The sequence below is a fragment of the Canis lupus genome, chromosome 9 (genome assembly GCF_048164855.1).
Source record: "Canis lupus baileyi chromosome 9, mCanLup2.hap1, whole genome shotgun sequence".
NCBI classification, from domain to species: Eukaryota; Metazoa; Chordata; class Mammalia; order Carnivora; family Canidae; genus Canis; species Canis lupus.
In genome coordinates, this window is record NC_132846.1 from 27,735,973 (window position 1) to 27,749,871 (window position 13,899).

General features: G+C 44.5%; 2 protein-coding genes across 2 annotated transcripts; one reads left to right on the forward strand and one right to left on the reverse strand.

Annotated features, from left to right (window-relative positions):
• Positions 1-841: 841 nt before the first annotated feature.
• Positions 842-3,117, forward strand: MGAT2 (alpha-1,6-mannosyl-glycoprotein 2-beta-N-acetylglucosaminyltransferase). Its single transcript, XM_072838472.1, has one exon. The coding sequence runs from the start codon at positions 842-844 to the stop codon at positions 2,180-2,182; it is 1,341 nt and encodes a 446-aa protein (XP_072694573.1). The 3' UTR covers positions 2,183-3,117.
• Positions 3,118-4,435: 1,318 nt separating this feature from the next.
• Positions 4,436-12,273, reverse strand: DNAAF2 (dynein axonemal assembly factor 2). The gene is made up of 3 exons (XM_072838460.1): positions 9,925-12,273; positions 6,526-6,669; positions 4,436-5,275 (listed from the first exon to the last, which is right to left on the reverse strand). Exons 1-3 carry the CDS (start codon positions 11,767-11,769, stop codon positions 4,775-4,777), a joined length of 2,490 nt encoding a protein of 829 aa, XP_072694561.1. The 5' UTR covers positions 11,770-12,273; the 3' UTR covers positions 4,436-4,774.
• Positions 12,274-13,899: the final 1,626 nt, after the last annotated feature.

Here is a 13,899-nt window from a genome sequence, read left to right on the forward strand (position 1 = left end):
CTGGCCGCCATGCGTGAGGAGCCCCTTCCGAGGGGAGACGCCAGTCCCCTCAGTACCAGGCCAAGGCGGCGGGTGGGGCCCACCCCAGACTCCGAGCACCGGAGGCTCCCGCGGAGACCCCGGCCCTCCCGCCCCAGCTTACCGGGAAACTCGGCGTCCACCCGCCTCACCGCTTCGCTCGCGCCTCACAGGAAAGGGAGGACGAAGCGGAAGTAGGAACTGGGCGTGAGCGACAGCGCTACGGCCCAATAGGCAGCAGGCAGCGGCGGCCTGGCGTCTCCGGACGCGTCCGGGAAGCTCCAACCAGCGGCCCCAGGGGCGGGCCGGAGGGGTGTGGGCCCGAGGGCCGCGGCGCTCGGCGGGCCAGTCGCGGGTTGTCAGAACGGTCGCCGGCGGAGTGGGGCGAGGCTGCGTCGCTGGCTCCCGGCGGCCTGGGCCCGCGTAAGGATGAGAGAGCGGAGGACGCAGGGCCGCTGGAGGCGCAGGTAACCCCGCGGGGGTGCGGTGGGGCCGCGGCGGGGCTTCTTCCGGGACCCGTGCTGAATGGAGAGGACCGAGGCGACGCCGAGCCGCGGCTCCTAGCGGCGGGGCCGCTGCCCGAGCTGCCGCTGCCAGGCGAGGATGTGGGGAGCCTGGGCGGCTCGGGGGAACTGAGACCCTTCGGGCCCCAGGACCCCCGGGACCCGAGATGAGTTAGCTGGGGCAGCCGCGGGGGCCAGTACCGACTGCTACAGGCCAAGGCGACGGCCACCACCCGCCCGCCCCTTCTGTGCAGAAGCCGCTAGCTCCTTTTCGCGCCCGCCCGCCCGCCCGCCCGCCCGCGCTCCCGGCCCTGGAGACCATGAGGTTCCGCATCTACAAGCGGAAGGTGCTGATCCTGACGCTCGTGGTGGCCGCCTGCGGCTTCGTCCTCTGGAGCAGCAATGGGCGACAAAGGAAGAACGAGGCCCTCGCCCCGCCGCTGCTGGACGCCGAGCCCGCGCGAGGTGCGGGCGGCCGGGGCGGGGACCATTCTGCGGTGTCCGTGGGCATCCGCCGGGGCTCCAACGAGTCGGCGGCTCCTCTGGTCCCGGCGGCCCCGCAGCCCGAGGCGGACAACCTGACGCTGCGGTACAGGTCCCTGGTGTACCAGCTGAACTTCGACCAGACGCTGAGGAATGTAGATAAGGCCGGCTCCTGGGCACCCCGGGAGCTGGTGCTGGTGGTCCAGGTGCATAACCGGCCCGATTACCTCAGACTGCTGCTGGACTCACTCCGAAAAGCCCAGGGCATTGACAACGTCCTCGTCATCTTTAGCCATGACTTCTGGTCCACAGAAATCAACCAGCTGATCGCTGGGGTGGATTTCTGTCCGGTTCTGCAGGTGTTCTTTCCTTTCAGCATTCAGTTGTACCCCAACGAGTTTCCAGGCAGCGACCCCAGAGATTGCCCCAGAGACCTGGAGAAGAATGCAGCTTTGAAGATGGGATGCATCAATGCTGAGTATCCCGACTCCTTTGGCCATTATAGAGAGGCCAAGTTCTCCCAAACCAAACACCACTGGTGGTGGAAGCTGCATTTTGTATGGGAAAGGGTCAAAGTTCTTCGAGACTATGCTGGCCTCATTCTTTTCCTAGAGGAGGATCACTATTTAGCCCCAGACTTTTACCATGTCTTCAAAAAGATGTGGAAGTTAAAGCAGGAAGAGTGTCCTGAGTGTGATGTTCTCTCCCTGGGGACCTATACGGCCATTCGAAGTTTCCATGGCATTGCCGACAAGGTAGATGTGAAAACTTGGAAATCCACAGAGCACAATATGGGTCTAGCCTTGACCCGGGATGCCTATCAGAAGCTGATTGAGTGCACAGACACTTTCTGTACTTATGATGATTATAACTGGGACTGGACTCTTCAATATTTAACTGTATCTTGTCTTCCAAAGTTCTGGAAAGTGCTGGTTCCTCAGGTTCCTAGGATATTTCATGCTGGAGACTGTGGTATGCATCACAAGAAAACCTGTAAACCGTCCACCCAGAGTGCCCAAATTGAGTCACTCTTAAATAGTAACAAACAGTACTTGTTTCCAGAAACTCTAATTATCAGTGAAAAGTTTGTGGCAGCCATTTCCCCACCTAGGAAAAATGGAGGGTGGGGAGATATTAGGGACCATGAACTCTGTAAAAGTTATAGAAGACTGCAGTGAAAAATCACAATTACAAAAGCAAAAGTGACAGTCTTCTATTTTTGATATTTGTCCAAACAGAATATACAATTGAATAAAAGGGTTTAGAAACTGGTTTCTGCTTTAATACGGAAAAAAAAATTATTGTAAAAGGTGTCCAAATATGGTAATCTTTTCCTTCGATGTCTGATTAAAATTTAAACACAAGTTTTCGAGAGTTGGGTTTTAAAGTTCAATCTGTATCTGCTAAAGGTAATCATTGTTAATTGGTAAAAGAAAAATTTTATTTAAATTGCATCTATTAATCTTTTTATCTGGAACTTTGTACACTTTTCGACTTTCAAAACTTAAGTACAGACTTTAAAAGTGTCTTAGCAGTAAAAAGTATTACAATGGAATTATTAGAGTATTAATGGAACAAAGCCCAATTTCACTCAACACGGTTACTAGGAAGGGATTACTTCACTGGTTTTATAATTCAAAAGTTATGTTTGTTAAACACCCTAACAGAAAAGACATTTTCAGTATTACAGATTCCTGTATTATTGTGTTAAGATTTGCCTGTGCTTTGGAACCTTCATAAAACACACTTTCTTTTGGAATGTATTTGATTGATAAGAAAGTTTAAACACTGTTTTCACCTCAATGTAGAAATACAGTGGGTTTTTTTTTTCCTTTAGTGCTGCCAAAATAAAATACTCATTTTTGCATAAAAAGGTTCCCAGTTATTTTGCAGAATAAATTTTGTTGACTCTTTACACCAAAATTCAGTGAAGGTATTCTAGAAGTTTTAAAGTTTACATCTTCATATGAACTATTTGTATATCATATTCATATAAACTGCGTTTGAAATAAAGAAAACCCCACTCTTGACAATGCATTCCCTTTGGAAGAAACTGGCTTTCAAATTGGCCAGGCACAGATAATGAACAATAAAAAGCTGCTGTGTAAGTGAATACAGACTAAATTGTTTTCAAAAGCGAGAAATGATAGAAAGTTCAGTCATGCCAAAGTGAAACCTATTCTAGTGCCAATTTATTTTTAACTGAAATCATACTTTTTAAAAGGACATGGTAAATAGGGAACATGCTTAATATTTATTCCATATTTAATGTGGAAGTTTAATTGCTTGCATTCAATCAGAAATTACTCAGAGTCTAATTTCTGTGTAGCTATGACATCATTTCAGTCTAAGAATATTGTGTATTAAATGGACAATTTTGAAATTATTTCATCAAATAAGAGTCCTGTTATGGTTGAGAAATGCATATGGTCGTTGTAGGTGGAACAAATAATTCTTTTGCTTTATGAGCTACCTTTATATTCCCCTCACAGCCCAATCTCGTTCCAGATTTTATAGGGGTTATAAATGTAAATCAGGATGAATTGCCAGGCTTTGTGCTAACTTTTGGTGCTCTGAAAGAGCTAGTTCAAAGAACTAGAGAAATTAGTTAATTTCCAGGACGAACTTAGGCCAGAAGTTTGAATTAGTAGCTCTTTTGAATCAGAAATAGGTGAGTCAGCTCATGGCTTTGGGGTCAGCGATTAGATCAACAAAAAATTTCCTTTCTACATTTCCTTTCATGCTGCACTAAAAATTTTTGTGAGGAAAAAGTCTATTTGGATTTTCTCCTGGCCTCCAATAAAAATATTAACTTAGCCACTGTTAAGATATATTATCTGCTGCCCTTTCTTAGATATTACAAAAGAAACTGATGAAAACACTGGCTTTTTTTGTCCATTTTCATGTTCTAAAATTCATAAACGTAGGGGTGTCTGGCTGGCTCAGTCGGTGGAATGTGCAACTCTTACTCTCAGGGTTGTGGCTCAGTCGGTGGAATGTGCAACTCTTACTCTCAGGGTTGTAAGTTCGAGCCCCATGTTTGGATGTAGAGATTCCTTAAAAGCTTTTAAAAAATTCATAAATGTATTCTGTAAAACCAAGAAAGGTCTTAATACTGTAACTTCCAAAAACATCTTTCAAGAAGTTGAATTTTCAAAGGCATCACTATATAACTTATATTTTATTTGTGTGAGCGTGACACACATAATACAGTTGAAGCAAAAATACTAAATATTATTCATTGTATTTGTATTGTGATTGGATGGTTAGTATTTGTTAGTAAAGTTCTAAGAACCTATTTCAAGCATAAATATATCCTATTTAGTGAAACATAAATGCACAGTTTTGAGATTCTACCCCCTACACACACATACTGATTTCTAATTAATTGCATTCTTGAGAATTACTTTTTGTAACACACACAACTTAGCGAATATTTACTTTGAAACTTTATTAAAGTAATGGTAAACAAAAGAAGCCAAAAACAAACAAGCAAATATATACAAGTTGTATTAAAACTAAATGTTTAACTGTCCATTAGAAAAAATATACATCAGAGGAATCACAAAAATCCCTGTAATTAAGGAAACTTTGTATAAACTCTACATGCAAAAAAATAAGTATCTCCAGTTTCCCCATTAGAGTCAAAATTGCAAATTTTAATTTTATATTTTCTTGAATACTTCAAGATAGTAGTTAACAGAAAGATCATCTATTTTAAGTCTAAAAAATTTTTACTCGTAACTTTTAAGCTCTAAAATTATATAGAATTAATCCAAGTCATATAGCAAAGAATTATGAAAACTGAATGCACATTGAGTCACATGATCTTTAATAAACTGCACACTACCGTCCTGTGTATTGGTTTCTCTTATGTTACTGAGACCAGGTAAATTGTGCACTGTAGTTTTGTTTAGTAATGAAGATCGGTCATCTCCATTTAATTCCTTCTCTTCTGTTATTACTGGTTCTTTTAAATCATCTTTTTCCTCATTTGGGTAAACAAGACTTTTTTCTTTCATAAATTCAGGTTCCATTTTTGACTCAGGTTGCTGAGACTTTCCAAATACCATGTGAGAAACATCAAGAGATCCTTGTTGCAAGCATACAACCGAACCACAACTGTCTGTTTCTAGTACTTTATCTGCTATAGATGAATCAGAATCAGTTGTTGAGGTGGCAGGATGTTCTCTATTTTCAGTTAGATGACTTCCTTCATTGACTTTTTCATCCTTTTCATGAAGCTGCTCAGAGTTACTACATTCTTGCAACTATGTCAAGAGAAACAACAAATTAAGAATCTTTGAAAAAAAATAGGAAATTAAATTGTAGTACTCCCTCGAAATAGGTTTGTTTTTTTTTTTTTTTAAGTTGTGAGGTGCTTGAGTGGCTCAGTGGGTTAAGCATCTGCCTTCGGCTCAGGTCATGATCCCAGGGTCCTGGGATTGAGCCCCATGTTGGGCTCCTTCCACAGTGAGGAGCTTGTGTCTCCCTCTCCTTCTGCCCTACCCCCTGCTCATATATGCTCGCTCTCGCTCTCTGTCTCTCATAAATAAATAAATAAATAAATAAGAAAAAAAAGGTGTTAGGGAACAATGCTTGCAGATCTGCAGATAGGCTTCCAGGCTTCCCCCTCAAAGTCCTCTTCCAGATGCTGCCAGTTCTTTTTTAACAGTACAGACAGTGCAAACCTGGCACTAATTCTTGATTAATTCCTTTCAATGACTTCTTATCTCTTTCAGAATAAAATAATCCTGGCCTATAAACCCTTTAGTATTCATTCTTATAAAGACATTCTTGAATTTCTTAAATTTTCTTAAATTTCTGTAATTCTCCAGAGCCACTCTCCTCCCCAATTCATATATATAAGTCAATTGTGCTAGTTAGTAAATAATTTCTGTGTCCAATACTGAAGACTAAAAATAACCAAACTTAAGGTTCAACTAGAAAGAATGAGCAAACTGAATCACATAGCTCCTTCCCATGGTTTGAGAGTCAAAAAGCCTTGTCCCTAAAGTAGGACTCCAACTTCCCAAATGTTAGTTTCCCTGTACCTCAGTGGAAAGTTATTTCCAGATTTAATGAGATATTTGAGAAAATGAACCACAAAATTTTAGCACATAATAAAATACATGCAAAAAAGGTCTTTACTCCTCTTGTCTTCCCAGCCATTCTGTACATTTTTTTCATTTTTAATATATTTTAAAAAGATTTTATTTACTTATTCATGAGAGACACACAGAGAGAGTCAGAGACATAGGCAGAGGGAGAACCAGTCTCCCCGCAGGGAGTCTGATATGGGACTTGATCCCGGGATCCTAGGATCACGCCCTGAGGCAAAGACAGATGCTCAACCACTGAGCCACCCAGGTGTCCCCATTCTGAACATTTAATTTCACTGAGCCACCCAGGTGTCCCCATTCTGAACATTTAATTTAAAGTTATGATATAAAGAAATCAAAAATTTTCTGTCAGGCTTTAACCTTGTCCTAAATCACTACAAAGGCCACCAAATCCTTACCTTAGCATGAATATGAATCTTACTCTCAGTAACCTCAAGAACTTCAATTAATGGTGGGGTTACAGTCATTGGCTGATCAAGTGGAGGGCTCGGGACCTTTTCAAGAACCTCATCGACATTTTCTTCATTGACAAATAGCCTTTCCTAAAATAAAAAGAGACAAAATATTCTGCTTTATAGGTCATTCTTGACACAGTTGATCTAAAAACAGCTCATACAAGTTCATACTTCAGGATTATACTTTGAAAATATTTAATGTTATTCTGATGCTGTCTTGGCAGAAGAAAACTGTATTGTACAGAGCAGTAAGAATAGCAATAGTATATATATATATGAGCCTAAAAGAAAAAAGTCTTAGTTCCTTCTGTTAAGTCTTTGTTAACAATCTGAGATAATCGTACTTACAAATGGTATTTTCCTCTCCTTTTTTTCTCTTAATATTTTATTAGAAGAATAACATCACCTCTAGAGCTATAAATACAGTTGCAGATATAAAATGTAATTTAATTTTAGAATACTTCCTAATGAGATAGCTAATAAATATATACGACAGAATTCATTCAAATCTTGTGACCAGATTGCCTTTTAGTTCTTAGCCAGTTAAGAGCCAAATATACTATTTAAGAGATGTATATTCTATTTTTACACATTGAGATAATCCATTGTGACACTAGCATATAGCTATTTATAAGAATGAAGCAGATTTCAAGAGGATGACATGGAAAGATTTCCAAACTATAATTAGGAAACGCATAAATCACTTTCGCCAGATTCCCAAACACAAACCAACTTGTGCATATTCATGTCAAGTGAATATAGGTATATAGTTAGGATGTTGAAGGGATAACCATATTTAAAATTCATAAAATCAGTTTAATATTGCCCGAAATAAAAGTACTTCCATAAAAATAAATTACCAAATAGTTCATCATTTAGTCCAAATAGGAGGGCAAAATCAGAAAGAGACAAGTTTAAGGTTCTCTTACATTAAACAGTATTTAAACTTAAGAACACCTACTGTGAACGCTGGGTACAGAAAAATCTTAACATCTGGAGTAATTTCCTCGCTATTACTTTAAAGTCCAGAATAACTGTATTAGAGAAATATCCCCCAATTAAATCATTTCTAAGGTTCCTGCCTGTGGAAAAGACACATTAATTGCACAAAAATAACCAAATACTTTGGTTTTTAGTTAGCCCAAGGAAAAATGATGTTTATAATGGAAATGGTTATGATTAAAACAAAGTATTTGCATAAAGTTGCCTATCCTGATGACTGATTTTACTCTTAAAAGATTCTGAATTTAGTGGTCCTAAAGCTCTAGGAAAATTTCCAGTGAATATTTAGGACTTTATAAATCTATTTTGTTGTTGTTGTTGTTTTATAAATCTATTTTGTACTTGTTTATGTGTAAAGTAACAATTCTGACCTTGACAGTCACAAATCAGTCTCTTTAAAATTATTTTCATATAATGCATATAATCATTATATATGTCTATCCACCCATTACTCTTGTGATTTTTTTAAAATTTTACTTTAATATTTAGATCCTACCATGAAATATAAAGACAAATAACTGATTATTATGGTCCCATCAGCCTTACCAAATGTGATGATTAATGAAGTAATTATAAACCTATTTCAGGTATCAAAGATAGAAAACACATTTTCCCTAATCCCATTTTGGTCTAGTTTCTTTGGTAAAATAAGGTTAGTCTTCTAGAAAATCAAATTAAAATAATAGCCTTTAGGTATTCTTTCAACTGCTTATCCATAAAACTTTCTTCCCAGTTTTAAAGTTATTTTTACATTTATTAAAACAATTACAGGGGCACCTGGCTAGCTCAGTCCAAGGAACATGCAATTCGATCTCCCATAGTGAGTTTGAATCCCATGATGGGGAGAAGGGTAGAGATTACTCAAACTTTAGAAATAAATAGATAAATAAAACAATTCTAGAAAATGACTGCCCTTTCCTAAATTTCCCGCTTCTGATAATATAAACAGATAGTCAACTTCATATTCTCACAAAGTATCTTACTTCATTCACCCTGGCTATTTATTTTACCATTTGGGAGAGTTTCAAATTAATCACTTCTCACAGAATATACCCCTCATAAAGTGGAACTTATTATCAAGTATCTAAGAAAATCACAGGAAGGAGTGAAAATTTCTTGCAAGTTAAAGCCCAAGGCTAAAAACTTAATTCTCAACATATATATAATCTGTGCAACTAGTTTCATTTCTGGGAACTTAACCCTTGAATCTGTTAAAAGCTAAAAAAAAAAAAAAATTACATGTAACTCTGATACATATCTCAATGAAAACCACCAATTGTTAATTTATGAGTTTTAAAAAGTTTCTTAGAACTTAAAATTCACAAAGTTCTAAAAAAAATTATCAACAGTGGTGCCTGAGTGGCTCAGCAGGTTGAGGCACTGACTCTTGATTTCTGCTCATGTCCAGGTGTCTAGTCCTGGGGTGAGCTCAAGCTTAGGCTCCTGCTCAGCAGGGGACGTCTGCTTCTCTCTCTCTCCCTCTGCCCCCCTCCCTTTAAAAAAAATTTTTTTTAAGATTTTATTTATTTATTCATGAGAAACAGAGAGAGAGAGAGAGAGAGAGAGGCAGAGACACAGGCAGAGGGAGAAGCAGGCTCCATGCAGGGAGCCCGATGTGGGACTGGATCCCGGGACTGGATCCCGGGACTCCAGGATCACGCCCTGCGCCAAAGGCTGGCGTTAAACCGCTAAGCCACCCAGGGATCCCCTGCACCACCACCCCCTTTGCATCAATCAATCAATCAATCAATTCTTTTGAAAAAGTCAACAGTACTGGAGTACTGAATCTGAAATTCAAGAACTCCAATAACCTAAAAATTATAGTAGCAACTAAAATAGAACACACTATTCATGCAAATTATGTCCTAAGTAAACTAGGTAATGCTCAGCCCTAAGTTCTGGAGTACCTGCCCACAGAGATGTGGCTGATCTTGATGTTAACGTTAACAAGTATGTATACAGTTGATCTTTCAACAACAAGAGGGTTTAGGGGAACCGACCCCCACAGTTGAAAAATCCACCTACAACTTCTGACTCCTCCAAAGCTTAACGACTAATAGCCTACTGCTGACTGGATGCCTTACCTATAACAGTCCATTAACGCATATTTTGTACGCTGTATTATATACTGTATTCTTATGTGTAGAGAAAAAATGTTTTTAAGAAAATCATGAGAAAATACACTTATAGTATTGTCCTGTATTTATCAAAAAGTTCTGCTTATTTAGTGGATCCAGGCAGTTCCAACCTGTGTTGTTCCAGGGTCGATTGTAAGAGCAAATTTTAAAAGGGGGGTGGAATCTTTAAACATAGTTTAAAGAGTCTAGAAAGAACTGTTACCTCCAAAGAATCCTTGTTTAAACCGTAATACCACTCTCTCCAAGGTCCACGGCACTCTGGAGATTTGGCCAGTTCTATCACCGCATTGTTTGGAGAAATACTAGCCACAGGTTCTCTGGTACTCAATTTGTTCTCCGGAGCGAATTGCAAAAAGAAGGAATAATAAACTAAGTCCTGGGTGGAGAAGCATAATTTGTACCGGCAGGGGCTCACATCCCCTTGAAGACTTTGCGGCTGGATCCGAGGCACTTGAATTAGCAGGGTCAGGAATTCTTCATCCTGATTACACTGCAAAGGAGGACACAGAGGTTCCCTGCCGCGGGTCCCAGGCCCACCCATGGCTCGATCCGAGGGCTCCCGGGCCGCGGCCTCCCCGATCGCGCGCGTCTCGGCCCTGAGAGCTCCAGGCGCGCTGCCCCTTCCTGCGGAAGACCCCCTGTCACGGTTCCCGGGCGCAGCCCGAGGGGAGCCTCCTCCACCGTCCCCGGGGGCGTCTCCTGCTACGGAAGGCGGCTCCTCCTCGATGCCCGCGGTCCGCCCCGCTCGCGCGTCCAAGTCCCGCTCCTCGGGCTCGGAGGCAGGCCCCTCCGCAGCGGCGCCCGCGGCCCCCGCAGGCCTGCAGTCGCCGCCGCAGCCGCCGCAGCCGCCGGCACCAGCCCCCGCCCCCGCCCCCGCCCCCGCCGGGCCCACCGCCCCCTCGCGAGCGGAAGCGCACGCCGAGCCGTCAGTTCCGGCCGCGCAGACGGCCTCTTCCGGCGCTGCGGCGGGCTCCGGGCGCGCGGCGGGGAGCGCCACGGGGAGCGTGACCACCAGCTGTCGCCGGGCCTTGTGGAACTGCGCCCTGCCGCGGCTGTCGTCCACCGGGTACGGGAGCGACAGCCGCAGCCGGTAGTCCGGCTTCCTGGAGTCGAGGCACAGCCGCTTTCCCGTCACCTCGAGCGCCGCCTGCTCGGCCGAGCGCAGCAGCGGCAGCTCGATGGTGACCACCAGCTCCCGGGGCACCGGGCTGGGGGCCGAGTCCCGGCAGCAGCGGTAATCCTGGAGGTCCACGTGGTGGCGCTGCACCACGCTGTAGCGAGGCTCCGTGGGGGCGGGGGGCAGGACCGCCTCCGGCGGGGAGGGCGCCCGGGGCCGGGGGACCTCTGAGCTCCCGGCCACCGCCGGGCTCCGGTAGGGGTAGGGGAAATCGGGGAGAGGGCTCTCCGGCTCCCCCTCGGGCCGGGCCGGGCCGCCCCCGGGGAGGGGCGTGCGCAGCACGGCGGCCTCCGGAGTCCCCTTGTACTTGATCTTGAGGGTCTTGGCATTCCTGCGGTCCAGCTTCACCCCGAACTGCTTCTCGACGGCGTCCAGGGCCGTGGCGTCCAGCATCTGGCGGAAGCGCTCGTGGCGCCGGGCCAGCGCGAGCGCACTGGGGTGGAAGACGACGTCGTAGACCATGTAGCGGGTGCCTCGGCCCCCCGCGTACTCGCGGCCGGGAGCCAGGCTGTAGGGCAGGGACCACTGGCTGCCGGCCGCCGCGCCGCCGGGGCCCGGGCGGCCGCTGGGCGCGCCCACCAGCGCGTTGCTACACACGTTCACGAAGCAGCGCCTGGCGCCGTCGAGGCTAGTGCGCAGGACGTGACCCGGCTGCGGGTGCACGAACCGAACGTCCACTCCGCGTTCACGCTCCAGCGCGGTGATCTCCGCCTCGTAGCGCCGCCGGTTCTCCGGGTCCGTGAGCTCCTCGGCGTACTCGGTGAACATTCGCCGGAACTCCGGGTCCTGGAAGGCCGAGGTGAGCCGCCGGACCTCCTCTCCGCTCAGGTCCAAGTCCTCCAGCGGCGACGAGGCTGCCGCCTTGGCCATGCCGCGCCCGGGCCGGGGGGAGAGCGACCCGAGACCAGCTGGATGGGACGCGTCGTGGAGGCGCTGCTCTGCGGAGAGCGGGGCGGCCGAGTTCCGTAACCGCCGGCGAGCAGCGAGCTTAGGGCACGCGTGGGCGTTGCCATAGTGACACCGCCAGCAGCAGGGAGGAGGGGCGGGAATTGGAGAGGGATGGTGAAGGGCCACAACAGCCGAGTTTCCTCAAGTCAACCAACTACTCTACTCACCGCGTTCTTAGACACCTGTGCCACGGGGCAATTACTTTTGCAGAATCACTGTCGTAATAACTGTAATTTCCAGCATTTATGAACGTTATTCACCAGCTGGAACTCAAGTTTAAGCTTGCCTACGCTTTTTACTTTACCAGACCAACATTTCAGTTTTCTGGCCATTTCACCAATTTGTCCTATAACAACTCACATTTGGGGCAAGGGATATGGGCAGGCTATTCATAAGTAACCAATGATTAATAAACATACAAGGCATTTTTTAAAGTTTATTCTTTTTAGTAATCTCCACATCAAACCTGGGGCTGGAACTCAGGACCCCTGAGATCAAGAGTTGCATGTCTCTGACTGAGCCAACCAGGCACCCTGAGACTTTAATAATAAAAATGCAAATGTAAGATCCGACATATTACCTATCTGAATGGTAAAGGCTGTTTTTACAATTACTGTATTTCCTTGGTGGTAGTATATCCTTCCTAGAGAATAGTTTGCTATTCTTTAGAAGCTACATGCTTCTTTCATCTAGCAATTCCAAGTCTAAGACTGTGCTCAAGGCAACATTTCCCATGATTCTAAAGGCTTGGGAAAAATCCAAGAATTCAGTAATGGGACTGGGTGAGCAGATTTTGATACAGCCACACAGTGGGATTTTATGCATTCAGAAGTGATGTTCTAGAATAATATTTATTGACTAAGGTAGTTATTAATTGGTAGTTGTTAAATACAGTGATTGTTTTTCTGTTCTCACTTTGTTGAAACTTTCATCAGCATTGCACACCGTTGATGTTGGCATTACCTCAGTGACAAGACACTTTCCAGGTTTCTCTCCTACTTCTTCAGACACTAGACACTATATAGTCTGTTTTGCAGGTGTCTGCCTCTGTTCCACTTCTAAGTGGAACTGCCTCAAGGCTGGGACCCTATCTCTTCTCCATGTACAGTCTCTCCTTCACAAATATATTTATACTCACAAATACCAGACCTATATATCAAGTTCTAAATTCCAGGCTGGTATCTCCAGTTGCCCATTTGAGGTCTCCATTTCAATGATTGAATGTTTATGTCCTTCAGGTTTGAAGTGACCAAAACTCTAACTCCTTTCCCAACCTCTGCCCTCCTCTTATGATCTCTTGGCTGAATTCAAAACAGTTGACTGCCCCCTCTTTGAAACATACTGTACTCTTGGTTTAAAGAACTCCATCCATGCTCTCCCATTTTCCTCCTTTCCTTGTTCCTCTCCTGCCAGTTCTCTAAATGTAGGAGTCACCAAAAGTTTGTTCATCAGCCCTCCTAATTGTATTTCTTCCCAGATGATCCTATTCAGGCTCACAGCTTGAAATGCCATCTAAGTTCAGATTCATTCTTCCATCAGATACTGCACATTTGCTGCATCTACTACCTATATAGGTAAGCCACTATTTTAGGCACTGGAACAAAACAAAATCATTGTGTTCCAAGGATGTAAAGCAGCTGGTGCTCTCGAATGCTGGAAGTGTCTATTGGATGGATCACTTTAGAAAACTTCTGTTGACTTTAGTGTGTATCTCATAACTAAGAAATTCTACTCCTAGATACATAGCCAGTAGAAACATATACCCCAGGCATCTGAATGGCTCAGTGGTTGAGTGCCTGCCTTTGGCTCAGGTCATCCTGGGGTCCTGGGATAGAGTCCCACATCAGGCTTCCTTCAGCGAGCCTGCTTCTGCCTCTGCCTGTGTCTCTGCCTCTCTCTAGGTCTCTCATGAATAAATAAACAAAATACTTTTTTTAATAAAACCAAAACACATATCCTTGTCAAAAGACATATGCTAGCATTTGCATATTTACAGTAGCACTATTTGTAATAAACTGTAGAAACTACCCAAATTTTCATCAACAGTAGGAT